The sequence below is a fragment of the Purpureocillium takamizusanense genome, chromosome 3, assembly GCF_022605165.1.
Source record: "Purpureocillium takamizusanense chromosome 3, complete sequence".
Classification (NCBI taxonomy): Eukaryota; Fungi; Ascomycota; class Sordariomycetes; order Hypocreales; family Ophiocordycipitaceae; genus Purpureocillium; species Purpureocillium takamizusanense.
This window is the reverse complement of record NC_063070.1, coordinates 2,606,163-2,632,401: the sequence shown is the minus strand read 5'-3', so window position 1 is coordinate 2,632,401 and position 26,239 is coordinate 2,606,163. Positions and strand designations below refer to the sequence as shown.

Genomic DNA, 26,239 nt, shown 5'->3' with positions numbered 1-26,239 from the left:
TCTTTATATAAAGCATTAGTAGTAACTCAGGCGCTAAATTGGCAGTACGTACAGTACCTCTAGGTATAGGTACTTTAGTTAGGTAAGGTACCTACCTACCCAGCTGCTGCACGCGTCCCACTTAACGCGTCGCGACCCTCAACGCCACTCCATGCTCCAGCAACCTCCACCAAACTCCCACTGTCATCCTGTCCAGCCCTTTCCACCTCTTCGTGTAAGCCGGCCGCTGAACGACGGCCACGCGCACACGCCATCGTCCACGACCCCATCCCATACCTATACTCAAACAGTTACCCTCTCCAGCCTCAAACGGCGACGACAACGACGAAACCCAACGGTAATAACTGCAGCCCCCGAGCACATACCGGGCACATACACGCGGGGCCGCCATGGCCCCCGAGACGCGTTCCCGCGGCGTGCCTCCCCCGAACCGTGTGTACAACTCGTCGCCCGCGCTGCAGCAAGTGCAGTTCCCGTCGCGGCGCAAGAAGATCCGCACGTACGGCCGACGGACCTCGTTACACACGCCCTCCCTACGACAGCAGACGCTCACGCAGATTGACTTTGTCTCGAGCTTCGACGGCGACGATGATGGCGGCGACGATGTCATTACCTTGACGGACAGCGAGGACGAAACAACACGGCCGCACGTTCCCGAGAAGCAGGACAGCGGCGGTGACGACAAGGAGAATAGAAATCCAAAAAGTCGAGCCAAGGGGAAGGCCAAGGCCAGGGCGACGGTACGCGTGCAAGGGGACGGCGGGGGCGACGGCGACGGCGACGATGACGACGAGCCCGTACCCGTGTCGAGGAGGAGAAGGAGAAAGAGGCCATCCACCGGCGCGACGGACATGAAATCGAAGCGCAGGCGAACGCTAGGCGATGATATCCCCGAGAACACGGCAAGTAGGCCAAAGAGCGTCAAGGACAGCAGGACTTCGCGTCGGAGGACCGTGGGGGATGCACCTTCATCGTCATCAAAGTATCATACACAGACCTTGACGCAATTTCTCGGCCAACGGTCCTTCATTGCCGACTCAGACGACGAGGGCGACGACCTTGGCCTCGTTCCGAGCGAAGACGAAGGCGACAAGGGAAACGATGACGGCTTCATGGAGTGGCTCGGCGAACCGGGAAGTCCCAGTGTGCGACGATCCAGGACTCGACAGCGCAGATCCGCGCCCCCATCGCCTCAGAAGCCGAGAACCAGCAAGTCCAGTCAGGGGCCGGCGTGTCCGTCTAGAGAGGAGTCTGTGATACCGCAGACACCCGTGAAGCGCACCACCGACGCCGGCACTACCCCCTGCCTTGGCGAAAATGACTCCAGCAAGGTCCTGGACTCTCCCTGTACGACGCTCATCGACCGCTACGGGGCCCCGGATGCGCAAACCTCTCCACTCAAGGACCGTGCCTCGCCCACCGCGCCGCCGCCGCTGCAGCTGACAGGCGTGCCGAAGCACCTCGACGCCACACCCACGCGGCGTAAGCCGGCCATGGTCATACAGGATTCATTCGCCACGACGGGCAGCTGGGCGTCGCCGACTCGAAGCCAGCACAAGGCCAGTCAGAAGGCAGATGCCTCTGCTGCGGCCACGCCGATGGAGGCCCCTCGGCGGCCAGGACGGGACCCCAGTGCTAAGCTAGGAGCCAGCTCCGCGGCTGGACGCGTGAGCACGTCTCCCGACAAAGTCAACACCGATAAGTCACCCAAGAAAGCCGTGGGCGGATTGTCCGAAATTCCCGATTCGGATGAGGAAGATGAGGGCTTCGACGCAGAAGAAAGCATGCGAGGAGGCGGTGAGCTCGAAGAGGCACGGGATCGCGACGAGCACCATTTCGTAGTGGGTGCTGAGACGCAACTTGTCATGAGTGAACTGGCATCAAGCGAAGCATTGCAACAGTCTCTCGGGAGGCCGGTTTCTGTCCCTGCCCGATCGTCGTCATCTCTCTCCTCCATCTCCGAGCAGTCGTCGAGCGCCGCCCCCCAGGCCGTCAGTTGCCCCCCAGCGACCCTTCCACGGCCGCCACCCTCCGAACATCAGGAGTCCCGTTCGCGACAGGAGCCGTCAGCCGCCAAGCCAAGCACCAAGCCCATTCGCAAGCCCCTTTATCACCCGGTGTCACCCTCGCAGCCCCGCCAAAGCCAGCCGTTCGAGTCCCAGCGCGTCCACGTCACTATCCTCCAGTCCCTGGCCCCTCCTACGCCGCGCTCCGACATCCTCCTCCCCTTGTCCACCGTGCAGCTCGAGCCGCTGGTGAGCGGCCACGTCGTCCACGTCGTCATGCCGTTCAAGATCCCCACGCAAGTAGTCCGCTTCTGGCTCCTTGAGCGCTCGATGCTGCGGTACATGGCTTGCGTCGAACCCTATCCCCCCGACGGGGAACCGCTGCCTATCCCTGTGACTGGCTCAAGGGGCTCATGGCGGTACTACGTCCGGCAGGTGTACCAGCTCAACAACCCCGTTGCGGAACCCGACATGCGTGAGGAAGGCTGGTTGGACAAAAGCGAGGCTATCGGAAAATACGTCTACCTGCCACCAGCGATGATCGGCCAACTCCTTTGGAACCTGAGGCACGCCCTTTTTGGCGACGACGCCGAGGAGGAGCGAGCTTCAGACTCGGACGAGGAGGCGGTCGCGGAGGCGGGCACCACCCATGCCGAGCCTCCCGAACAACCGCTACCCTCCGGCAGGGGGCAGACGCCTTCTGGCAGCCTCACCGTCTCGCAGCAGGTCACTGCCCAGATTCACAGCGACATCGCCTACTCCACGCAGTTCATCCCGTCGACGCCCCTCGACGATGGCCAAGAGGATCAAAACGGCACCTCACCCCGGGTTGGCGAGGGCACGACTCCCCGCCTTGGCGAGCCCCCTTCCTCATCCATCAAGCCTCCTCCGCCGCCGCCGCCGCCGCCCGCCTTTGCGGCCTCATCCTCTTCCGCCCGACGTCTCAGAACTCCGCGCCAAGCCAGGTACACTTCCGCGACGACCACCACTACCACGTCCACTACCACTACAACCATCCGGCCCTCTCAAGCAACGACCGCATCCCAGCCATCTTCGCCCGAACAATCCCACCCCCGACCCCACCTCCACCACAACGCTCCTCCAGCGCGCCATCGTCGCCTACGCACCACGCCAAACACCACCACCGCGCGCTCGCCTCACCACCACCACCAGCCGCCCCCTCAGCAACCGTCCTCCAGCAACAACAGCCTCCACTTCCTCGACCACGGCGCCTCCCTCGTCTCCATGCCCCCCTGCTCCCCTACCTCTCCCCTCCTCCAGCCGGGAGACTTGCCACTCCCCTCCTCCTCCTCCTCCCTGCCCGCCTCCTCCCAGCTCCTCACCAAGAGCCAGATGCTGCCAGACAGCCTCCTCCGCGACGGGCTCCCCCCGCCGCCGCTGCCCCCCGCGTTTGCGAAATCAGGCGCCGGCGCCGCCACCTCTGCGCGTGAGATTTGGGACTCGGACGACGATGATGTGCCGCTGTGAAATGGGGCCGGGTTGGTACCGGGAGGAAGATGTACACTGCAACTGCCGTCAGTCGGGCTGTATGCGGGCGAATAATTTCTTTGGGTCGGAGATCTTCCATTGCAGCATTGCGGCAACTATATTTACTTGGCATCAAAAGCGCAACCGTTGTGAGAATATGAACGAATATTAGAACCGGCGCAAGTACCGCTATATTCCGCCCTTCGTGTCGGAGTAGCTTTCACAACGCAATATTAGTTCGCAAACTCAAGTGACCAATTTCTCTCATTGTTCTGCCTATACATCGATACTTCTGCGAGTCCGGGACATGCCCTCTCCGGCCCGGCAACAAGGAATCCATAGAAACTACCGTTTCGCCTTACCAACAAAGCATGCCCGCAGAGCCATGAACCTGTCTATCACCTTTGCTTTTTGCGCTTTCTCCTTCCCGAGTAGTTCCTATGTCCTTGTTAGTCTTGTGCGGTGCACAAGTATAATTCTGAAATGGCACCCCCTTCGTTACAGGCGCCCCGGAATGCAGCGTTCCTATTGTCCTTCATGATACATGCGGGAGACTGGCTCCTCTAAACCTGACATCAGGAGTTCCTTCAGCGGCTTTTAATCTCCTTCAACTGTTGCCACATTTACGACAGATGGAAGGCACCCTGTCCTTCCTTCATGGCTGTGAATAGCTGCTTCCTCATAATATCGACCGTAGTGTAGTCGGGTAGCTTCAGGTAGTTCACGCAGGTCATGACACTGGGTAGGTAGTCGTCAGACGTATACGGGTGCTCGCTGGGCTTGCACACCACGGTGAACATGGGGGTCAAGCTCCTGAAACCTATCGACATGTTTTAGCGAGAGTGGATATGAAGAGATGGGAAAGGAACTACATACCTCCAATCGGAAGCTTTGGGCTACCGGTAGTAAACTGCAAGAAGTCTCGACGCTGCGGCGTGTCAAAACTGGCCATTGTCTGCAGGAGATTCTTGACGCTTCGGCTGTCCATATTGTAGCCGTGATCGGCTTTGATGGAGTCGGTGAGGGCTGGAAGCAGGTTAGCAAATGCCATCGACATACAAATAACACAAACAAAAAACGTACTTTCAAGGGACCAATCCTCGTCCACCTTGCCGAACAAGCTGACAAGTTCATCGGGAGTGAAAGCGCTCAGGGCTGAGTAGGGGAAGACCTGCGAGAAGCCCGAACGGAAAGCATCCACCTGCTGGCGCACACCTGAGCCAAGGGTCATGTCGATGACCTTGTCCAAGTAGGCCTCCACGTTCTCCATAGTAACTCGCTTGTGGGACCCGTTATCCTCGAGCTCGATGCTGGGGTACCCTGGCAGCGTGAAGTCGAGGCAAAGATCCTCGAGGCGGACGTTATCTACGACGAGGTCTGTCGTGTCGGCCACCTTCTGCGCGGGAGATCGCTTTGCGTCTTCGTCAATCTCCTTCTTTGCGAGAGCAAACTTTTTGATGACCTTGAGCGAGCGCGCCAAGCCTGGGTCAACAAGTTTGACTGCGCCTAGGGACGGCTTCACACCCGTGGAAGGACCATCTCCAATGCGGAAGAAAATGGGGTTAAAATGTAGGTCAACGATCCGTGAGTCAATCATGGATCGTGCCACAAACTTTCCAAGCATCTTGAAGAGGTGGAGGATGCGTTCTCCATTTGGCGCCGACAGCTCCTCTTGGCTAAGGGGACGAGGAAACAGTCCAACGGGTCCTGAGACAAATTCGTCAGGCCCAACAGAGTCAACCTCGCGCCAGAGCTTGAGCTTCTTCTTGGAGAACTCCTTCGACACCGTCGAGTAAAACTCCAGCGTGGGGCCGAGGCCAGTGCCGACCTCCTCAAAGTACTCGACCTCCAAAATGCTCTGCGAAGCACCGTACAGATCCATGACCTTGAGCGCCGACTCAAGGATCTTGAGGCGCGAGATTCGTACCTTCTGGCGCTGGAGGCGGCCGAGGAATGGCCGGTCATTGTTGCGATCCCGACGGTTGTCGTCGCCAGACTGCGCATTCTGCCATCGTGCCATCGATCGAGCATATCCGAAGGACGTCGACTGAAGGAAGAGATGTCGAGTCTCGAACGGGAACAGGAAGGGATATAGGCGCGCCAAGTCTTCGGACCAGCTTGGCAAGCAGCTGCTGGCTACGATGAGGGGCTCTTCAAGTTGACGGTTGAGCTTGGCTGTAAGCTTCGTGTTGACAAACTGCGAAGGCGGCTCGACGTTGAGGCTAATGGTGCTGTTGCGGTTCTCGGCCAAGACGTCCTCAATGTTGGCATTAAGCTCATGGAGGATATTCAACAGACGCAGAATGAAGGACGTCGTAGGGTTCTTGGCCAGCGATGCCGGAATGCCATTTTCAGTTTCTGCCTCACCATCCGTGGTGGAGCCGAACGACTGAGGCTCTGTGGGTGGTGGACCAGGAACTCGTCTGAACTTGATCGGGTGAGTCGCCGACCAGATGCTCCGACTGAGCAGATCGTCCGGGGTTGCCGTCGAAGTGTGAACTGCACGATATATCGTCGTCTCGTTTGGAATGACCCTGCTGTCGAAGCTGAATTCGATGTGCCAATCTTGTGGCGTAGCTTGCAGAGCGGAAGCGTACGACATGCCCTGTGCTCGCGGGGCCGAGGTCGAAGGCGTCGGTGTGCCCTGTCCGGAGCTGGTGCCAGAAACCCCGCCGGTGCGTGTGGCCAGACCAGAACCTCTAGGAGTAGGCACTCGCGTACCGTCTTCCTTTCGGGCTGTGATCTTGCCACCAGTAGCGACCTCAAGATTGACAGCAGACGGGTCATGCAACGGCTCGTCTCCATCTTCCATATCCTCGTCGAGCTCCCCAACGATGGCGTCCAGGGCACTCGTATCATCACCTTCTTCTTCTTCATCAGACAGCTGCTTCTCGTCCGCGCACTCTAAAGTGCTCTGAACGTCGTCGTCATCGGCGGGGGGCGGGCGGGGCGGTGGAGGGGTATCAGCAGAAACAGCGTGACGTCGAGACGACCTACGAAGAGCCCCCTTCTCGCGAGAAGGGCCCGCAGCCTGGTCCGGAGTGGAGGGATCATGAACCGGCGGGTATGACCTATTCTTCGAGCGACGCGAGTGCCGCGATCCTGACGGTGTCGAAGCCGCCGGCGGAGGGCCTCCGACAGGGGGGATCAGAGGCCCTGAGAAGGGACTGCGGTCAACGAGACGGGCGGCAGCTGCACTGCTCAGAGGCAAGCCACCGGCAGCACCACTAATGGCTGCAAATGCTCTGGCAAGCCCGTCTCGACGCGCGCTTGGGGGACGCTCTGCCAGACTGATTCGTGGACGGAGGTAATCGTCTAGAGACTTGAAGGTGGCGATCGCGTGAATAGACACCATGATGTTCCTGTACGGCCGTGGGATGTTGGAGTCATCGTCTGCAACCAGCCTAAGCCGGATTTGCTTTCCCAGCATCGATGCGGGACTGCTTCGATTGCCGTCGAAAGAATTGTGATGCACAGTGATCACCTCAAAATGCTCCGACCTACTGAGCAAGTCTTGCAGCTTGTGTATCATCACGCTGAAGGGTGTCGCTGGAGATTCGGCGGTGGCCGTCTTCGGTTTCGACTTGAGAGTGTGACCCATGAACACCTCTAAAAAGGTGGATTGAGCGGCTCGAGCAAGCTCCTCGTCCGGATTGCTGAAAACTTCGAGAAGCGTTCGCACGAGCCCAGACGCAAGAAGCTCGGCGCTTGTCACGCTTTCAAGCAGGTCCGTGTCGAAATACGACGCCAATTTGACAAAAAGCTCTCTGCCAGCTTGTTGGGAAAGACTGGTAGAGGTCCTTTTGAGGTAAAAGTCTTCGAGGTCTCCAGCCAGGTCCGAGAGAGTGTTGAGGATGGCCGTCGCCTTGGATTTCATGGCTTGGCCGTGTCCTTCGCCTTCGTGCGTCTCTAGGAATTTTGTGGCCACGTCGCGGATGCGGGACTTCATAGATCGAATATCAGACACGTAGCGATGAGGTGGGACGTCCAGAGACATAGTAGATCCCCTGGAACTAGCCGGCGAAAGATTTCCTGGGACCACCTCATGTTCTTGGTCGCCATTCTCGTCGTCTTCGTCATCGCCCTCCTCATCGTCTCCCGAGGAGTCTTCGGAGTCATCGTCATCATTGTCATTTTCATTGCCGTCCTCGTCCTCCGACTCGCGCTCCTCATGGTCCGAAGCACCATCAGCGGTGCTGGAGTTTCGATGTTTCTTAGGTTTCTTCTCGCCTGTGGCATCCTGTGTGTCCTCATCTGAATCTTCTTCAGTTGCAAGCTTATTGATCTCATAGATGACACCCTCGCGATACAGCTGGTAACGGTAAATATCATCCAGGCGACTGAGGAGAAGCTCTGTCGCCTGAAGGCCGAGCATTACCAGGGAAGGATGGTCCCGTTGAGACAAAATCGATGCGAGAAAAGAGGCATAAGGCACGGGTGTCAAGGCTTCGGCCAAAATATCTTTGTCCAGATTGGAAAGCATCTTGAGCTGCGCTGTGAGAACCTTTTGGCGAACGCTTAGGTTCACCGTGCTCGAAAATGCATCGGTCAATGTCGGGAAAATGATCAATGCGAAACGACGGACTTCCTCCTTACAGTTTTCCAAGAGCTCAATCCGCTTATCATTAGGAGTGCGCCGGCTTCTGCCGCCAAGCGAGGATGGGGTGATTGGCTCTGCGGACGCATGCAGTTCAACAAAGTCCCCATAAGACGGGTCAGCGTTGCGCGGCAAGCTAGGAAGAAGCTCCAGAATGACATTTAGGGTCTCCACGATCTGCTCTCTGGGACGATGAATAAGAGCCTGCATGACCACCACGCTGTCCAACTTGGAAGCCACGTCATCGGTGCCGCTCGGTGGCGAGACGCCAGTCAAGATCTGGTACAGTGTCTCGACAACGTTAAGCTTGAAGAGCTCGGTAGATAGGCGCGGGCTGGCTCGGGCGGTGAATGCCAAGACGCGCAGGAACTGGGTGTGGATGTTGGATCCGATAAGGTTCGTCGTGCCAGGAACAAGGAGTCTGAGAATTGCACGGAGCAGATCGACGCTCACCAGCTCCTCGAGCTTCGCGGACTGGTACTTGAAACTCTCCACAATGCCAGAAACACAGAGTGACGCCTGTTCAACAACGCGCTGATCGCTGCTACCGAGAACGTTGAGGAGAATGGGCATGACCTCCTTTACCACGGGGAAAGAGTCGTCGGGGATGTTGCGGCAGCAATTCGCTGCTGTGGTCACTGCCGTCCTCTGAGTGCTCGTGGCGAAGAAGTCAAGATAAGACAGACAAGCCGTCAGACCTCCCTCGCGGACGATACTAGAGGGATACTCTGCCGATATTTTTTCGAGGGTGCTGAGAGCCTGCTCGGCCAGGTCGATGAAGGAGATCTCGAGGAGCTTCTGGCAAAGAACGGGAACCGCATTGCCGTAGACGACGTTGGCCACACTTGCTGGCAGCGCTTCCATAAGATTTGCCAGACAACGGCATGCCAATAGCATGACTTCGGGGCTGTCTTCCTTGTTCATTAGTAGTACCAGCTCTTTGACGAAGGCGTCTGGAGAAAAGTGTCCCGACAGGTTGTCCTCGTTCGACACGAGAAGTATTTCCGATAGTTCTTGGAGGGCAATGACCTGAACGGACAGGTCATCTTGGCGTAGGTTGTTGAGGAGCTCACGAAGACGGCCGGACAGGCCGGACATCATGCCGGTCAGGGCTCGCAGGGTGTTGGACAAGCCCGCACCTCCGAAACCGCCGAAGGGGTCATCATCTTCCTCGTCTTCGTTTTCGTCGAAATGATCCCGATCTTCAGCATCCTCGTCGTCCTCATCATGGTCGTCACTATCGTTATCGGCAGGACTTTCGACGGGCGGTGGGGGTGGGGGAGGGCCCGGGTCGTTATTCTCATCTGTTCCGCTCATGGCCGTGTCTGGATCATTGCTAATGATCGGGTTCCGTCTCGGTCGTCTCGGTGCCGGTGTCGGAGCTGAACCTTCGCCTGTCGCCATCGTCAGTCAGTCATTAAATGTGGGAGGGTAAGCACATTCAGGTCATACCTTGAGCTACCGATGTTGACTTCTTACTTCGGGCAGATTTTCTACTCGAGACAGGCGCCTGGCTAGTGCTCTGGGACTCATCTGCGGGGCCAGGCACACCGGAGCTGCTGCGTCTGAAAAGGTTAGGTTCAATCGATCCGCAAAAGTCATGACAATGGAGCTACTTACTCTGCGCTATCCATATCGGCTGAAGCTGGAGCCTTGCCCTTCCTGCGCGGATGAGTGAGGAGCGTAGGGGGAGGGGCCGGCAGAGCGGCAGGCGCAGGGGCTTCGGGAATCTTCTGTCTCTTGGACCGTCGACCCGAAGAGTTTGGTTGCGATGGAGTAGCGGGACTCTTGTCCGTCGCCGCCTTTCGCTTCCGAGCCAGCGGCGTGGATGCGGCGGCAGAAGAGGTCGTCGGAGCGGGTGCAGGTGGCGTGTCGGAAGCTTGGGCCGCCTGGCTCGCAGCTTGGCGGGCGGAAGACCTGGTGATTCTGGGAGACATGAGTAACCTGACCTCTGATGACGGGGTGACACGAGGACCGTCGAGCGACACGGCGTAGAGGCGACGACGAGGTGGGGGAGCCGCCGGCGACCGAAAGCTCGGGCACAACGTTCTCGTGCCGGAGGTGACCAGGCGGCTCGCTGCACGTCGGCGCTGGCCAACAGGGTTGAGGTGGGAATTACGATGGGTGCCTGCTTGCCAAAGATGCTGCACGTGGGGGGCGGCACAAGGCGGCGCAGGCCGAGGGCAAGAGGGGGTCGAAGGAATGAAGGAATTATAGACAAAGTGAGTGAGGAAGAGGCAAAGTAGCAGCAAGATATTCGCTTGCGGAGAGAGAAAGCCGGTGTCGAGTGTGCGTGTGTGCAGTGGAGCTGGGCCAGTGAATCAGGGACGCATCCAACTCGGCTGTCTGGGCAGGCAGGCACCTTGGTAGCAAGGAGGGCGCCAGGGCAGGTACCGGGGTCGCGAGGGCGGCCCTGTAGCCACAAAGCTCCGGATCCCGCCTTGAAGACACAGCGGACTACGCAGCACCGAGCTCCGGGCTGCGAGCGACCGATGAATGTGGGCGTTCGGACGAGATGGAACGGCGGCTGGCACGTCTCGGCGTCGAGTGGCCACTTGAGTCGCTCGCCGGACGTGACAACTGCGGCGGTGCGGTGCGGGAGTGGACTGGAGGGGAAAGCGGAGCTGCTGACGAGAGAGGGACAGACAGAGGGGGCAGAAGAAGACAGAGAAAGAGAGAGGGAAAGCGGCAATGCTGCGACGGTTGCTCCTTCCCTCCCGTTGCGTCAACGTATTCGATATGACCGACTACGTACCTTGTAGGGCCGGCAGCGGCAGGGGCTGTCGACGGTGACGAGGCAAGTCGCGCTTCGTTATCGCCTGCCGATGTTCGTTCTGCCATGCCCGGACTACGCCATCAGGAGGGCAGGCGCGGGACTCAGCGTCGAGATGGCCAAGGACGGACGAGGCGGCAGCGAGCAGGAGCGACGAGCGGCGGCGACTTCGGGGTTGGCGGGCGAGGCGATATCGCGGGACGACGGTATCTTGAGAGCGTGACGGGGGACCCCTCTCAGTCCTCCTGCTAGCGCACGTAGGTGCTAATCGCGTTGTGTGGCCTGCTGCTGTGCACGAGGGTCGACGAGGGCGCTCATCGAGGAGGGTAGGGAGGCTGTCGGTGCTGCTCGTTCCGAGGGCAGTCGCTCGGGCGGGCAGATACGGGAGGGAGGGATAGATGGGATGGGCGAGTTGGAGGGGATGGAGGTTTGAGGTGTGTTGGGATGCGGTGGCTGAAGCGAGGTTTCCGTGGCCCGCCTCTCGGTGGAGGTGAGGTTGGAGAAGGCCCACGGCAGACAATCCACCGCCTCATCCTCCTGACACCCACGCCGCGTGCGTGCTTGCGTGCGTGCCCCAGGGGGCCCGCCCAGACCTGCCAGCCCGGGGAGTACCTACTAAGCCCTGGAGGTGTGTGTGTGCATGTGCCCGAACGTCCCATGTGCCCGCAGGGCAAGCGTCTCGCTATGCTATTCCGTGCTGAGCCGTGCCGCGCTGTGCTGTGCCGGGGCGTGCACCCATGAGCCCTGGAGGTGTTCTTTAGTGGCAGCGGGCTACATCTTCCCCCTGTACCAAGTGCTCGCCGCCCCGTGGGTGGTGTGCTACGAAAGACGAGCATCCCGCGTCGACCCTTTGGGGAGCATGCAGTTCCGCTTCAGGCATGGCGTGCGCGGCAGGGCTTCCGGGGGTCCAATTAGCGCTGGCAGGCCCCGGTTGCAGGACCTCCACAATGTTGTAGCGTCCCGTCATCACTCAGATGTTTATTGCCATTCAACTTTCCACTCGAGCCGCCGTATGGCGAGGGCCATGGATGGCTATGGCGGGCACTGTCTCGCGGATTCACTCCCGCGTGGTGGTAACGGCCTCTACCCGGCGTCCTTGTCAACGACATGTCGGGCGCTCAAACACATCTGTACGAGTCACGACCGCTTCCCATGGGTCTGGCCCATTGTAAATGACGTATTTGCGGCCGGAATGCATGACAGCTTTTGCCGACTGGAGCCAGCGAGGCAACGCACGGCTTGTTACCACGCCCGGGGTGGATACTCATTCGTCTGTCGAGCGAGATCCGCTCTTTGCCCCAAGGCTGCGATAGGCGAGCGGACACACGCCGATCTATCAGGTGAAAATGTTCGTTTACCAGGGGCACAGCAGAAGCAGGGCCTGTCTTAACGAGTCTATTACCAAGTCGCCCAGCGCGCACGCTATGTACACTCATTTCATCCACGGAGGTTGCCCAACTCTGCTCTTCACCCGGCACCAGCACGACTCAGCGATGCCCTCTCAAGCCTTCGTTAGGTGGACGCCTCACAATCAGGCCCTTTTTTACACTTTCAGAGAGTCCTTACCGCCGTCGTACTCGGACACGTCGTACTCGTCAGGGTACTTGTCCAGCATGTCTTTGAGCTCCGACATCTGGCTCTTGAGGTCGTCCGTTAAGTCCTCGTAGACGTCCTCGAACATGGTACGCAGCGCGGGCTTCTTCTCCTTCTCCGCCTCGGAGAAGCCTCGCAGGATCTCCTTGCGTAGCACGTCACGCGTCTCCTTCTCCTTGGTCTCGTCCCAGCAGCCCTTGGCCTCCATCCATTTGCGTAGCCGCGTGATGGGGTTGTCGCGGCGCTTCCAGTCCTCCACCTCGATGCGGGCACGATACGCAAACGAGTCGTCCGACGTGCTGTGGTGCGACACGCGGTACGTCATGCACTCGATGAGCACCGGCTTTCCGCCGTCCTGAAGCGCCATCTCGCGCGCCTTCTTGACCGACTCGCGCACGGCCCAGATGTCGTTGCCGTCGATGCGGATCGTGTCGATGCCGTAGCCGATGCCCCGGCTGGCGATGCCGTCGCCCCGATACTGCTCCAGCGTCGGCGTCGAGATGGCGTAGCCGTTGTTGCGGCAGATGAAAACGACGGGGCACGACCGCGTCGCGGCAATGTTCATGGCTGCGTGAAAGTCGCCCTCGCTGGCCGCGCCTTCTCCGAAGAAGCAGATGGCCACCTTGGGCTTGGAATTGGGGTCCTGCAGCCGCTGCATCCTGAGCGCGTAGCCGGCGCCCGAGGCTTGGGGCATTTGCGTGGCAAGAGGCGAGGAGATGGTGTGCTGCATCAGTCAGTTTCCAGATACCCTTGACAGCCATGGATCGCGGGTCACGTACAATGTTGAGCCGGCCGCTGCCGTAGTGGATGGGCATGTTCCTTCCCTTGCCAGTATCGTTCTTGTTGGCAAATAGCTGTGACATAAACTCCTTGGTCGTGAAGCCCCTTTCCTTGAAGAAACCCTGCTCGCGATACTGACAGTAGACGGGGTCCTCGGGGTCCAGCACACTCGAGCTCCCCACGCTGACGGCTTCCTCGCCCGCGCTCACCATGTAGAAGCTCAACCGGCCTTGGCGTTGCGCGTCAAACATGATCAGGTCCATAATGGAGATGTACAGCATATCCTTGTACAGCTTGATGACCTGCTCGTCGGAGATGTCGGGCGTGAAGGACTGGTCGACGACCTCGCCATGTTGGTCGACGACGCGATACGTCGGCAGCGCCTGGTACGACTCAGGCACCTCGTACTTGAGGTTGCTGGTGAAGGCGCTCTTGAGGGCGCCGGGAAAGGAAACGTAGTCGGAATGCGGTCGCTGTGAGACGCTGCTGGCGGCGCGGACGGCAGAGGCAGCGGCCGCGGCGGGTGAGCGCGTCGTTGCTGACGTCGTCGCCACGGACGCGGCCCTCCGCAGAGGCATGCTTCGCATGACGCGAGACTTCATGTTGGAGTGCTTACTTCGACAGTCGCGACGAGATCGGTCTCTCCAAAGAGGAAAATTGGGAAGGCGAAGTGTCCTTCTTCGTCACCCCCGGCTGACACTGGCCGTGGGGAGGACTGTGGTGGTTGTCGACGGCCTGGCACGGCCATGGCGGTTTGAGCCGACAGAACCCGCGCCGGCAAACAGACGCCGTAGCCCGAGGGGAGCCCGCGCCTCCAGCAGGTGCCATGGAACCAGCCCCGGATTCGTGGCGGGGCCAATCGTAGTGAAGCCGTTGTCAGTGCGCCCCGCGATGCCAATCAGCAGTCCGTTTCGAGCATGAGGTGCGTTATTGCTGGTGAGTGTGCCAGATGGCAAGCACGAAGAATCTAAGTTCGTAATACATCCCTTTTTCGCACTACCTGCCCTCATGCAGCGCGACCGGCCAGCATTCGCTGGCCTGGGCTGGCCCCTCTGTGTCCGCTCGCGCGTGGGCAATGCCCCGCGATTCGATGCACTCCAGGCTGTACTAAGGTAGCACTGGAAGCCCAGGTTTCCTTGCGCGGAGGGGTCCCTTGAACTCGAGCCTGTTCAGCATGCAGCCGCCGGAGCAACAGCGGCAGTCGAAAGAAAGATGCGTTTTCGCCATGAACATGGACAATTGATTCCGAACAAACACTGGTAAACTTCTCGCGTGTTCTGTCAGACGATTTTCTCTTTCCACCTGCCCTCTGCAACGCCTTTCTGCATCCCCAAAATTCCAACAATCCCGCATCCGATCTCGCGTGCCCCAGATCGAGAGACCGTCGACGCTCATTCCCGGCCCCACAGGGGCTCCTACGTACAACAAGCCACAGCATTTGCCCAGCCTTGCCAGAACGAAGTGCGAATAGTACGTACCTGCATCCAAAAAGACGGGCAATGGCCTCGGCGCGAGTCCAGATCGCCTGTCTCATCGTCGGCCTCGTCATCGGCTTCGGGGCTCTCTTTTGGTATAGCCGCCAGCAGCTGCAGGAATTTGTCAGTGGCCTCGACAAGTGGAGGAGGGACCAGCGAGAGGCCGCTCCGCCCGACTCTGAAGCTGGCAATACTACCGCTGCTACGCGCAGCGATTAATGTGAGTCTCATCAGTTCCGTCCCTTTCTAAATTCGTCTCCCTTGTCCGTCTCGCGAAAGAGTGAGCCCAGAATAGCCTTCGATCGTGTCCCAGGTGGTGCTGGTCAAGCCGGCGTCAGCCACACCAACTGTGGCGGACAAAGACAAGGCTGACCCCACATCCCCTTCGTGGACCTTTGCCGGGTCGCAGCAAGAGGGACGCCCAAAAAAACTGACGACTTCTGCACCACCTCCAGACGCGCCCACGCCGATCTCCCCATTCGACGTCCCTCGCGTCCGTCAGAACACGCGAGCGACCATGGCGGCACGTCGAGCTCTCCGGAGCTGCGCCTCCCGCTCCTTCCGACCCTCCACACAGTTCACCGCCGCCCACACATGCCGCCGGACCTTCTCCGGGAGCGCCGTACGAGGCGGCCCAGAGCCCAGGGCCGGCGCCACGACGCCCACGGGTAACCGCGAGACGCACTTTGGCTACGAGACGGTCACCGAGGCCGAGAAGCAGCAGCGCGTCGCAGGCGTCTTCAGCAGCGTCGCTGAGTCATACGACCGCATGAATGACTTTATGTCGCTGGGCATCCATCGGCTATGGAAGTGCGTCCATCTCCTGTGGTCTATATTGCGTCAGATCGGACAGCTAATGCCTCTCTTCCGTTCCCCAGGGACCACTTCGTCTCCTCACTCAACCCCGGCGCAACCAATCCCCCCGGTCGCCCGCAGCGCATCCTCGACGTAGCCGGCGGCACCGGCGACATCGCCTTCCGCATGCTCCAGCGCGCCCACGAGTACAATGCCAACCGCAACGTGCATGTCACAATCTCCGACATCAACCCTTCCATGCTGGCCGTCGGCCGCCAGCGCTCCCTCAAGCTTCCCGCCTCCCACCAGTCATCTCTCTCCTTTCTCGAGGCCAACGCCGAGGTCCTGCCCCCCGCCATCCAGGACAACTCACTAGACCTATACACCGTGGCCTTCGGCATCCGCAACTTCTCCAACATCCCCGCCGCTCTGCGCGAGGCACACCGCGTCTTGAAACCGGGCGGCGTCTTCGCTTGCCTCGAATTCTCAAAAGTCGACAAGTACCCCATCTTCAACGCCATTTACAAGCAGTGGTCGTTCAGCGCCATCCCCCTCATTGGTCAACTCGTCGCCGCCGACCGCGACAGCTACCAGTACCTAGTAGAGAGCATCGAACGCTTCCCCAGTCAGGAGAATTTCAGGGATATGATCAAGGAGGCCGGCTTTGATGTGGCCGGCAAGGGCTACGAGGACCTTACAGGGGGTATTGCCGCCATTCATCGAGGGATCAAGCCCGTATGAGAGAGATGCAGAGGGCGGCACCCTTGAGGTGCTTCATGGCAATGTACGAGTAGTGTATGTGAATGTAAAAACTTAGAAGGCCTTCATAATGCGACAAGAGAGCTGCACAACGCGATGACTGGCACGATGACCAGTTGGCAACACGGACGATCAGATGCCGCTCCTCTCGCATTCCAAAGCCTCTAGCTAGCGTTGCCACGACTCAACTCCATACAAATCAAATGATAAGGCCGGTCCGAAATGTCGACGGCTCGGCAGCCTCCAAAGTCTTCATTAAGTACGCGTACACGAAAAAGCAGTCTCACGGAACCCCTTGCCGCCCTCGGCTTTTCCTCCAACCTTGCTCCAGAGAGACCTAGAATCACACGGCGAGAAAGTGGTATCGAAGATCACAGCTGGGTTCCACGATCATATCTGCAAATCGGTTGACATGTCGACCGATCAAGATCAGGAGACGTATATCGCAGGCGATCCGTCTCCACATCACTCAGCAGCCGGTGTGGCCGGCGCAGCAGGAGAGGACGTGCCGCCCTCTCCCTTGAGTCCGCCTCGGCCACGGCCACCACCACGACCTCGGTCACCGCCACGGCCGCCTCGGCCGCCACGACCACCGCGTCGATTGCTTTCGGAGTCGCTCGTGCCACCAGCGCTACGGTAACCGCTCGCGGAGCCGCCACCACGGGCATTTGCTCCCCAGTTTCCGGCGCCGCCTCGGTTGTTGAACGGCTTGCCCTCTCTGTGCTGGAAGATGCGGACAAGGGGTTTGGAGCGATCTTCCTGGGTTCGAGTCTTGACGTCGTCAGGCAGGCGAGCCATGGCCGCGTCGCGGTCCTCGACGGTCTTGAACTGGACCACCTTGTTCTGGGCGCCCCATTTCTCCACCTTCACGATTTTGCCTTTGTCCTCCTCGTCAAACAGGTCGCGGCACTGTTCCTCGGTGTTGACATTCATGATGAATAGGCCGACAATATCCGATGCAGACTTGGGTGCGGGAGAAGCGACGGGCTCGGGGGCATGGGCAGATCCGTTGGCGGCTGCCAATCCCTTGTCGGTGTCTTTTCCAGAAGCGCCGCCACTAGTAGAGGTCTGGCCGGGTTGGGGGGTGCCAGGTTTGAGCGCAGCGGCCGTAGGGGTAGAGGCCGCTGCCTTGGGGGGCTGGTTTGCAGACGGCTCTCGACTATATGGCGGAGGCGCCCCCGTCTGCGTCGATGGCTGAGCGGGGGTAGCAAGGCCGCCCGTCGACGCCGATGGGGGAGCAGCAGCAGCACCGGGTTGTTGCTTAGCTCCACGATGTGAGAAATTAAATCCCTGGGCGCGCATTTCGGTGCCGATGCGTCCATCCTGGACCTCGAGCACAAGATAACCGAAGGCAGCATCGGCCAGGTTGAAGTTCCACATATTCTTGAACGCGCTCTCATCCACCTGGCCGAGAGCGGCCTGACCGCCAGCTGCAGGTCCACCGAAGGGGTTGCCGCCGGCGGCCGTCGTGGGCATCTTCTCCACGAGCTGCAGCGCGTTCTTCAAGAGGTTCTGTTGAGCCTCATTCTGCTGGATAGCAGGCTCGACCTCGCCCTTGACCGTTTCCCAAACATCGTTAAAGGAGGCCTTGGAGGCAGCGAGCTTTCCGCGGTAATGGTCCAGCGTGGGGTTGACACTGAACTCGTTGTAGGAGCTTCCATACCGAAAGTGCAGGCCAGCTGAGATGGAGAAGTCTGCCTTGAGAGTGACTGAAAGCTGGTTCAAAATACCCTCGCGAGCCGGAGAGGCGTGTGTGATGAAAATTCGCGTCTCGGTCGGGTCGTACACACGATGAGCCGTGTCAACCAGCTCTCCCATCTGCAACAGCGTGGTCCACATGGTGCCTTGTCCGCCAGCAATCGTGGTTCGTCCCTCGCCGTTGTCAAAAAGCTTGTGCATGACAACAGCGCCACCAAGACCAAGCAGTCTCAACTTGACGCCACCGATCTCGAGAAGCATAGAGCGAGCCTCGTCAATGATGTGAAGATTGGGAACCTTGTACTCCGAAGATCGGAATTTCTCCAGTACACGGACGTCCTCGCAAGCACCCCAAACGGTATAGACAGGCACATCTAGCTTCAGCTCGCCGCTGAGCAGGAGAGGCAGCTCGGACAGCGGCAGGTCGCTGGCGGGGAATCGGGTCTTGACGGGGCCGTTGCCGCCTTGCTGGATGGCCTTCTTGACTGGTTCGGAGATGAGCGGCGAATATTGGGCCACGTGCTTGAGGGTCTTCTCCACGATCCGTTCGAGCGATGTGTCATCGTAGAAGCCAAAGTCACCGGTGTGAATGATGTGGTCGGCGCGTGCCTGCTTGGCCAGCTCATTGAGGGATCTCAGGTTTCCTGGGGCCAGGTTGAGAGACTGTGAGCAACCGGGCTCTCTTTCGTTTGCAGTCCCGAAGAAACATCAACGGTGGGGGCGAGCACATACCTCGAACATCCGCGATGCAGAGAACTCTGATGGGACCGGTCTGGATGACTCGGCCATGGTTGGGCAGAAGAGGTGCGGTTCCTGGCTGAAGGCTCGAGGCGCCGTTCTGAAGGTAGCCTTGGTTGTTGTATGGTCGCGGCTGGCAAACGTTAGTTCCGTGGCCTCGCTCTAATACCATTGTCTGGAGACAGCGCTTCTCCGTCACAGCAAAGCCCATGATTCCGTATCACGACAGAGCAGGCGCTCCTTGCCGATGGCACAAGAGATGGACAAAGCTGGCGGCCGGAACGAATAAGGGCGGAAGGGTGTCTGTCGAGGATGCAGGGCGTGGGAGCAGTGGGCAGAACAAGGCGTTTTTCGTTTATGCCGTGGCAGGTGCGAGCGATTTCTCGCGCCTGCTCGAGCCTCGATTTTGCAGCGACGCCGGGAAAGTTTGAGGGAAAAGCAGGGACTCACAGCAGCCATCGTGGTATCAAGACGCGCGCTCGGGTCTTGTCGCGGACTGGCAAGGAGGCGGTTGTCGGCGCGGCACGGAGAACGATTAAAGGCTTCGTCAGGAGATGGAGGAGGAGGCCACGGCCAGCGGAAGTGGGTGAAAGATGGGTCGGGTATCAAACGGATGGCGGCGAGGGGATGATGGCGGATGATGACGGATGATGGACCCCAAGACTCAGGAGCAAGCAATGTGGTTTTTCGCGCCTCGAGAGGGAAAGGTACGACTGGTTGGCGGGCTGCTAGCTGGGGATAATTTTCTGGAGAGGTGAGGACGGGGGTCAAGGTTGCTTGCTTGCCTTGTGCAGCTGGCGGGCCAGTTTGCTGCTCTAGTCCCAGCTTCATAATAATCGGGGAGGGCAGTGGGTTATGCCTGATTAGGACTAGCCTGCCCACTCACAGCTTGAGCAGTGCATCACTGAAGCGCCGCCCCGTTCATCCTCGGCCCCCCCCCCCCTTTCTCCCCCAGAGGATTAGTACCTACAGTACTAGAGGTACCTAGGAGTTGGTGACTGCGAAGTACGCGCACCTCCCGCGCTCTCACAGCCAGTGGCAGTCCTGCAGTCCCACGAGAGGCAAACACGGGCGGAAGAAAGGTCTGGCGACGTCTGACTACCTAGCAAAGTGGCATGCTGTGAGGCCGCTCACGCGCTAGTATTCAACCCAAACTTGACTCAACCGCCTGAAGTCCCTTGCATCCTGGGTGACATGGCTACATCGCACATCGGCGAGCGACCAGCACCCCGGTCTATAATATCTACCTACCCTGGAGGTGGTTACGTCAACGCAACATTCACTCAGCAGCCCGATCAACACCGTGCGTCAATTCCAAGGGCTTGTGGAACGAAACGGACAGCCAGGGATGAAGCTCTTTCTTGGTCCGGGCCATATTTCCTTCTTGATTTCACTGTCCACGCCGGCATCGTGGAATACTCCTTGGTGGCTACCCGTGTTAGTTTGAGCGCGGGCCTCGCTCAACAGCGGCGGGAACGCTAGGGGCACTGGGCATCGGGCAGAGCGTGGCTGCACTCAGGCACATTACTGTACCAACCCTGGGTCCCGAGTGTCCCGCAGTCGAACCAGCGTATAACTCGCCCCGCTAACAAACCACTTCAGTCGTGGGAGCTCGGCCAGGAGGCGAAACTGTGCGTACCGATTCCGCGGGTCACTGCTTCTGGTGGGTCCTGCCCAAGCACCACTTATTCCAGGTTTAGACCACCACCTCACCTCGCAGCGCCAGGTAGGTTAGGTTGGTCCCTGAAGACGGTGGCGTGCCTGCGAAGTGCTGCCCTGTAAAAATAGCACGAGACAGCCTGGAAGTCCAGGTAGCGAGCAAGCAACATTGTGGGGGCCAAATGGACGGATGAACGTCACGACCTCAAGAATACGTGACAACATGTAGGACGCGACGGAGCATGAAGGCGCGCTTGTTGCGCGTTGATGTGCAAGTCGTATGTGGAATCGAATTGCCGAATCCCTGACACACGGCGGTCATCTCTAGTGGTGCTCAGTATCTTCTCCGCTGCTTCAAATACGAGCCCAGACGTTGGCTCGCGAGCCTGACACGTCCAGTGATGGAGGACGGAAGTGATCTTGTGCCCGAAAGCCCGCGACTCAGTGGCCGCACCGCCCACCCCCAGCAGACTTCACCCAGGTCCAGGTACCCCAAGCGGGGCACTGCGCAAGTGGTTCCAGGGTGGCCGCAATGCCGCGCTGGCTTCCGGCAGGGCCACGTGACACACTGGCCGCCTGTCCCCCAGTGAGCAAGCCATTTGATTAGCTCGCTGCTCGGGTTCCATATTGAGTGGCATGGGGGCCTTGGCTGGATCAGGACGGCGGCACTTCTTCAATCACCTGCCCCCGACTTCACGACGAACCCACAGCCGCGAGAAACTCCAGACAGGCAGCGGAGCGCTCGTCCATTTTCGCAGAAGCCTCGCCATACGTGCAGGCGCGAGCATTATCGACGATCGCCCTCCTTCGCCGCGTGCCCGACAAGCCTCATGCGACGATAAACCGCCAACCCCTTACCAACGTCCACCGGCTCAGGAGGTATATGTCGCGGCTCGCGCTGTTCACGACCCGAATTCGTTACTGTCGCGCCCACATCGCCGCAGTGCTTGACTGTCCATGATAGGGCTGTAAGACCGCTACCACCGGGTTCGGCCGCCCATCAAAGACATCAATACACAAGGGGATTGCGGCACCGTTGCCCCCCCTGTGTTTGCACTCTGCCCTCGATGATGGTGCGTCACATACCCCATACTCAACCCCCCTTGGCGACGGACGGCAGTGCTAGTGAGATCGCGTTGGAGAAGCTCAGATCAGTGTCTTGTGCTGGAGAAGCGGGGAGTCGACGAGATTGAACAACCCCCCGCGCCAAGGTCCTTGCCGTGAACATAATTCATGATCGAGCGAATTTCAGTCATGCTGACATGCGTCGATCGCTCCCTAGACCTCATCTAGACCCCGCGACGATGTCCCTGGCAGCTTTGGCAGCCGACGAGGCCATGCCAGCCAGCTGTCCATATCAGACCCAAGCCACCATGTGACAGAAGCGATTGGAACCCTGTACGGCGACGAAGACGACTCAGGCTCTGAAGGGGGCCGACCCTTGAGCTTCATTGACGGGTCATCCTATCACGAACAGATCACGAGGCCGGCGCCGCAGGAACAAAGAGACAGCCAGCACAGGCATAACGACGACACCCGAAGGCGCCTCTCGCGATCCGTTTCGGATCAGCCGCCCATCGCTCCGAACTCTGGCAGTGATCAGCTTAGCCTTCGCAAAACCCAGACGCTCCCCATCACGCCCCCGTCGCAACGGACCATGTCCTACGAAAATGGCGCCAAGCCGCCTTTATCTCCGACATTGTCGTTGCGCGACGTTCAGGCAGATGCGACTGGCTCCCAATTTCCCTTGACTAACATCGATAATCCAAGTGATATCGCCCAGGAACTAAGCAATCTTCAGGCACTGCGGAGACTGTCTATGGATGTCGGAAACAATATCGATCCCGATATGCCACCCATGGGCCTCTCTGTCATGCCCTCGATAGCCCCAAGTGGCGACGACGACGAAAATGACCCTTCAAGACTCCTTTGGGTTCCTGCCAGAGTTCACCCAGAGCTTGCGCCGACCGAATTCAAGTCCTTTCTCGAGAAGCGCGTGCAGTCCATTCGGCGGAGATCCGGAGAGTCCTTGCTCTCGGTAGATGGCAATTTGAGCCGCAACGACTCTGGTTCGTCCTTGAGGCGGAAAAAGTCCATGTTGTCTCGGCAGATAGACAACTCTGGTGGACGCGGCGCTGTCGGCTACGTTGATGGCGCCGAACGCCTGGAGCGGAAGAAATCTGCTGGTGACAATCGCCACAGCCCGGAACTCAGCCTCGAGGAACTCGTCAAGGATCCGACCAAGGCTGTCCAAAAGCTCGCACAAGAGTCTCAGGGTACAACAAGTGGATTAGAAGGCAGCGCCGACGATATGCCTATTTTACCAATGGCGCCGGGAATGGGCTTGCGCCGCTCCACGAGAACGACGTATCGAAAAGGCGGTAGCCTGCGCTCCGGTGATAAAGGCTCCTTTTCCAGGCGCTACGCGAACCGCCAACACGATAGTGAGTCGTCTGAAACGATCCCGCCACCCACGGCGGAGGCACCGCCTGGCCACTCGATTGGTAGGGTTCAGTCTGAGCCCGTCGCCGAAAACTACTCACGTCCAACGCGATCCGTTCGGAGACAACGCAACTTCCCTCAAGAATCCACTACAGCCCCTGCCGGTGCTGACGGTTCTTCCGAGGATTCCACTGAGAATCGCGTCGCATCGCCGCCCCAGGTTCACCAGGACCAGCTGCCAGCTCGCACCTCAACTTCGTCCGCTTCGCCAGCTCTGGACTCGACTGCGCCCGCAGAACGCACAGATCGTCCAGAGAATCAGTTCAACCAGCACTCTAGATCGTTTCCACAGCGCTCATCGTCTCAGAGTCTGGCGACAACCCACGAGACTCAACCCGAAATCGTTGTGGAAGAACCACCACCTCGTTCAAGCCGACGCTCAGGCAACAATAGCGCCATGAAGCACACTAACCAGCCTCAATACACTTCCAAGTCGCCTGTATCGATGCAACTGCACACCGTGAACGACGCACTCGCGTCACCTTCTTCCATTTCAGGAGGCGACGCTTCTCGCACGGACAACCTCACGTTCATCCCTACGCTTGCTCAAGGGGACAAGAAACCTGAAAGAAAGTCAAAGAAAGACCGAGATGACGAGTCCACTAGTGGATCCAGCAGATCCGGCAGCGCCTGGAAATGGTTGAAGGGTGTGACGGACGACCGGGAGAAGAAAAAGGAGGAGAGCAAAAAGTCCAAAACGAGAACACTGGCCGCGAAAGCCCAGGACAATGCCAGACTCGACGTTATACAGACGTCAATCGACAAGAGCAATATCAAAAGCCGCGAAAGCCTTGTGTTGGATCGCGAGAACGTCGACAGCAAGCTCCTGGAGGAGCGCAGAAAAGAGAGCAACCGCAAGAGTGACTCCAAGAAGGACAAGGACGGCAGCATCTTCTCTTCAATATTCGGAGGCAGCAAGCGGAAGGAGGAGAAGGAGAAGGTGCACAAGAAGAATCAGCATCTTCAAGTACCAGAAGACCCTCCGTACAAGCCGCTCCAGCCGGACGTGGACTACAATTGGACACGGTTCCCGCTCTTGGAAGAGAGGGCGATTTATCGGATGGCCCACATCAAGCTGGCCAACCCGCGTCGATCCCTTCTCAGCCAAGTCCTCCTGAGCAACTTCATGTACAGCTATTTGGCCATCGTTCAGGCGATGCACCCGCAGATGAATGTGCCGACTTCGCCCCAGCAGAAGCGGCTGGAGGAGGAGGCCCGACGCAAGCAGCAGGAGCAGGAATACCTGGCGCAGCAGCAGATACAGGACGATCAAGACGCTGAAAATAGTCTCGATCAGTACAACTTCGACTACCACAGAGTGAGTAGCAGCGACACTGGCGAGCTGGGACATGCAACTAACCGTGTCTCCCAGGCTGCTGTTCAGTATGCCGATTCTGCGGGCGACGGCCAAGTAGAGTACGTCGACGATGCTCAGATATACGAAGATGAGCACGGCAACGATAACAGTCACGATGCCTATGGGTACGAGGGCTACGGCCAGGACATGAAAGACTACTATCAATACAATGACAACGCGGATGACGATCGGAACCACCGTCGTCAAGATGACATGTGGTAAGGCGCATCACATGTCGGCAATTCGATTTGGCGCTCAATACTTTTCGATTATCTATCTATATAGCCACTCCCGTCTTTTGGGCCAGCCTGGAGCATCACGCAGGGACCGTGTACGATGCGTTGACACAATTTAGCATATGGCGGAGTTTGGGTTGGAGGCACGGAGCGCGTTTCAAGTGTGTCGACGTCTTGCGGAGCTCATTTTATCATGCCAGATATCGTTTTGGGCCGGAACGGCTGAATGCAAGATTCCAGGATGCAAGCGCGGTGGCTCTCGTACTCTTGACGTCGAAGTACAATGCTTGGACGAGATACACGTGCATATATCCTCGGACCCTGCTGAGGTGGTGGGTCGCGGAGCTGTATCAGACGCCACATGGACATAACACTGATTCTATGAGAAGCCTAGACGATGGCGTGCTGGCAGGTGTTGAATCATGGGTCAGAATGGAGCTTCAGAGCGCAGCCTAGTATTTGTGAAATGGCGGAATAGCGATAAAGACCATTGACGTTGAATGCCACATAGCAGTGCGCCCCGTGGCCACATTTGAACGACTCGCGTCGTCTTATAATGAGGGTCAGGTGATTGCTATCAGGATTTCACAAAATACGACAACACGCAGCTATGGTTGGCGAAGGCAGCAGTGTATGCTGGTTTGGAACAGAATAACGACAAGAATGTACAGTACAATGCCCAACCTCTATTTTTTGGGCTCCTCTTTCTTCTCCTCAGGCTTCGGCGTTGGCAGCTTGAAGGACTCGGGCTTGCGGTCCTGGCCAGGGCCGATCTGCTCCCATGCACTAGACCCTCCCTCGAAGTTGCGGAACGCTTGGGTGAGCTCTAGAGGCTCCGTGACAATGCGTTTCTTCTCCTCATCGTAGCGAATTTCCGTGTAACCGGTAAGCGGGAAGTCCTTGCGCAGCGGATGGCCCTCAAAGCCGTAGTCGGTCATAATTCGTCGCAGGTCGGGATGGCCGGCGAAGAAGACACCGAAGAGATCGTAGACCTCGCGCTCGTACCAGTTGGCGCCGTCAAACAGGCTGGTGACGCTCGGAACAGGGGACGCCTCGTCGGCATAGGTCTTCACTCGGATACGGGAGTTGTGGCGCACAGAGAGGAGGTTGTAGACGACCTCGAAGCGGTTCTCTCGGGTCGGATAGTCTGCAGCGGTGATGGCGCTGACCTGGGTGAATTCGGCGGCAGTGTTGTCTGTGAATGGGTTAGTTACGACGCTGATGCGGTATTGTCGGGCGCATGCGTACATTTTAGGAACGAGAAGACGGGGATGACGCCCGAGGGGGAGATGTAGATGGTGAGCTCGTCTTTCCATACGGAAAACTGCTGGATATACTTGGGCATGCAGCCCATAAGCCAGGATCCGTAGCGGTGGAGGTTGTCAGCCTTGCTTTGATATTGGTCGGCCGGGTTGACAATTGGCGCCTTGAGGACGCCAATGTGGTCGCGAGGTGCCTTGCGCATGTTCTCGGACTCCTTGGGCATTGCGACAAATTGACGAGCCGAGACGGAAAAGGCGCGGGCGGCATGCTCGCCACGGCCCTGCAGCGATGGTCGCGTGGGCCGCAGAGCTGAGACGAGCGTCCGGCTGCGTGAGAGGTTGGTCGCCATGGCCGATTTCGTGCCTGCTGGTGACCAATTGACGGTTGACTGGCTGCCTTGTGCCCTGGGGGTTGCGGCGGATCGTGATGCTTTCAATGGACTTGCTTCGGAGGCGGCCTTCGGGTGGTGGTGGGACAGCGCCAAATCTCCGAATATCTACCGGTCATAGAAATTTACCTC

At 58.8% G+C, this 26,239-nt stretch overlaps 8 protein-coding genes across 10 annotated transcripts; 4 read left to right on the top strand and 4 right to left on the bottom strand.

Annotated features, from left to right (window-relative positions):
• The first annotated feature begins 169 nt into the window (after positions 1 to 169).
• JDV02_004393 (uncharacterized protein) lies at positions 170 to 3,924 on the top strand. The gene has a single exon (XM_047985606.1). It carries the CDS (start codon positions 390 to 392, stop codon positions 3,492 to 3,494), a length of 3,105 nt encoding a protein of 1,034 aa, XP_047841583.1. The 5' UTR covers positions 170 to 389; the 3' UTR covers positions 3,495 to 3,924.
• On the bottom strand, positions 3,745 to 11,310 carry UFD4 (HECT-type E3 ubiquitin transferase). Its single transcript, XM_047985605.1, has 6 exons — positions 10,847 to 11,310; positions 9,712 to 10,017; positions 9,544 to 9,656; positions 4,578 to 9,485; positions 4,371 to 4,520; positions 3,745 to 4,314 (listed from the first exon to the last, which is right to left on the bottom strand). The coding sequence occupies exons 1-6, from the start codon at positions 10,930 to 10,932 to the stop codon at positions 4,118 to 4,120; spliced, it is 5,760 nt and encodes a 1,919-aa protein (XP_047841582.1). The 5' UTR covers positions 10,933 to 11,310; the 3' UTR covers positions 3,745 to 4,117.
• A 933-nt stretch (positions 11,311 to 12,243) lies between these two features.
• On the bottom strand, positions 12,244 to 14,180 carry JDV02_004391 (3-methyl-2-oxobutanoate dehydrogenase (2-methylpropanoyl-transferring)). The gene is made up of 2 exons (XM_047985604.1): positions 13,237 to 14,180; positions 12,244 to 13,181 (listed from the first exon to the last, which is right to left on the bottom strand). Exons 1-2 carry the CDS (start codon positions 13,837 to 13,839, stop codon positions 12,408 to 12,410), a joined length of 1,377 nt encoding a protein of 458 aa, XP_047841581.1. The 5' UTR covers positions 13,840 to 14,180; the 3' UTR covers positions 12,244 to 12,407.
• Positions 14,181 to 14,736: 556 nt separating this feature from the next.
• On the top strand, positions 14,737 to 14,931 carry JDV02_004390 (uncharacterized protein; the record flags this gene model as incomplete). Its single annotated transcript, XM_047985603.1, has 1 exon — positions 14,737 to 14,931. The coding sequence occupies one exon, from the start codon at positions 14,737 to 14,739 to the stop codon at positions 14,929 to 14,931; it is 195 nt and encodes a 64-aa protein (XP_047841580.1).
• On the top strand, positions 14,835 to 16,482 carry COQ5 (2-methoxy-6-polyprenyl-1,4-benzoquinol methylase). The gene is made up of 3 exons (XM_047985602.1): positions 14,835 to 14,932; positions 15,168 to 15,522; positions 15,591 to 16,482. The coding sequence occupies exons 2-3, from the start codon at positions 15,230 to 15,232 to the stop codon at positions 16,246 to 16,248; spliced, it is 951 nt and encodes a 316-aa protein (XP_047841579.1). The 5' UTR covers positions 14,835 to 14,932; positions 15,168 to 15,229; the 3' UTR covers positions 16,249 to 16,482.
• Positions 16,295 to 19,513, bottom strand: JDV02_004388 (uncharacterized protein). 2 transcript variants are annotated; one of them, XM_047985600.1, is made up of 3 exons: positions 19,153 to 19,513; positions 18,697 to 18,835; positions 16,295 to 18,608 (listed from the first exon to the last, which is right to left on the bottom strand). In XM_047985600.1, the coding sequence occupies exons 1-3, from the start codon at positions 19,159 to 19,161 to the stop codon at positions 16,732 to 16,734; spliced, it is 2,025 nt and encodes a 674-aa protein (XP_047841577.1). In that variant the 5' UTR covers positions 19,162 to 19,513; the 3' UTR covers positions 16,295 to 16,731. The 2 variants fall into 2 exon arrangements, with proteins under 2 accessions (XP_047841577.1, XP_047841578.1); XM_047985601.1 differs by having other exon boundaries at positions 18,697 to 19,513.
• Positions 19,514 to 21,031: 1,518 nt separating this feature from the next.
• Positions 21,032 to 25,132, top strand: JDV02_004387 (uncharacterized protein). 2 transcript variants are annotated; one of them, XM_047985598.1, is made up of 2 exons: positions 21,032 to 21,434; positions 21,644 to 25,132. In XM_047985598.1, exons 1-2 carry the CDS (start codon positions 21,429 to 21,431, stop codon positions 24,440 to 24,442), a joined length of 2,805 nt encoding a protein of 934 aa, XP_047841575.1. In that variant the 5' UTR covers positions 21,032 to 21,428; the 3' UTR covers positions 24,443 to 25,132. The 2 variants fall into 2 exon arrangements, with proteins under 2 accessions (XP_047841575.1, XP_047841576.1); XM_047985599.1 differs by having other exon boundaries at positions 21,032 to 24,181; positions 24,236 to 25,132.
• On the bottom strand, positions 25,037 to 26,174 carry ALI1 (Putative NADH-ubiquinone oxidoreductase 30.4 kDa subunit, mitochondrial). The gene is made up of 2 exons (XM_047985597.1): positions 25,705 to 26,174; positions 25,037 to 25,651 (listed from the first exon to the last, which is right to left on the bottom strand). The coding sequence occupies exons 1-2, from the start codon at positions 26,066 to 26,068 to the stop codon at positions 25,143 to 25,145; spliced, it is 873 nt and encodes a 290-aa protein (XP_047841574.1). The 5' UTR covers positions 26,069 to 26,174; the 3' UTR covers positions 25,037 to 25,142.
• Positions 26,175 to 26,239: the final 65 nt, after the last annotated feature.

Bases quoted from the DNA above. Each gene is read 5' to 3' on its own strand.
- JDV02_004393 (XM_047985606.1), top strand. From the start codon at position 390: ATGGCCCCCGAGACGCGTTCCCGCGGCGTGCCTCCCCCGAACCGTGTG.
- UFD4 (XM_047985605.1), bottom strand. From the start codon at position 10,932: ATGGCAGAACGAACATCGGCAGGCGATAACGAAGCGCGACTTGCCTCG. The intron at 10,018-10,846 runs GTACGTAGTCGG...CATGTCTCCCAG, and splicing joins GCCGCTGCCGGCCCTACAAG to AATCACCAGGTCTTCCGCCC. The intron at 9,486-9,543 runs GTATGACCTGAA...CGATGGCGACAG, and splicing joins GTCAACATCGGTAGCTCAAG to GCGAAGGTTCAGCTCCGACA.
- JDV02_004391 (XM_047985604.1), bottom strand. From the start codon at position 13,839: ATGAAGTCTCGCGTCATGCGAAGCATGCCTCTGCGGAGGGCCGCGTCC. The intron at 13,182-13,236 runs GTACGTGACCCG...TGACTGATGCAG, and splicing joins GCAGCGGCCGGCTCAACATT to CACACCATCTCCTCGCCTCT.
- COQ5 (XM_047985602.1), top strand. From the start codon at position 15,230: ATGGCGGCACGTCGAGCTCTCCGGAGCTGCGCCTCCCGCTCCTTCCGA. The intron at 15,523-15,590 runs GTGCGTCCATCT...TCCGTTCCCCAG, and splicing joins GGCATCCATCGGCTATGGAA to GGACCACTTCGTCTCCTCAC.
- JDV02_004388 (XM_047985601.1), bottom strand. From the start codon at position 18,913: ATGGGCTTTGCTGTGACGGAGAAGCGCTGTCTCCAGACAATGGTATTA. The intron at 18,609-18,696 runs GTATGTGCTCGC...ACCTGGCCCCAG, and splicing joins CTGCATCGCGGATGTTCGAG to GAAACCTGAGATCCCTCAAT.
- ALI1 (XM_047985597.1), bottom strand. From the start codon at position 26,068: ATGGCGACCAACCTCTCACGCAGCCGGACGCTCGTCTCAGCTCTGCGG. The intron at 25,652-25,704 runs GTACGCATGCGC...ACCCATTCACAG, and splicing joins CGTCTTCTCGTTCCTAAAAT to ACAACACTGCCGCCGAATTC.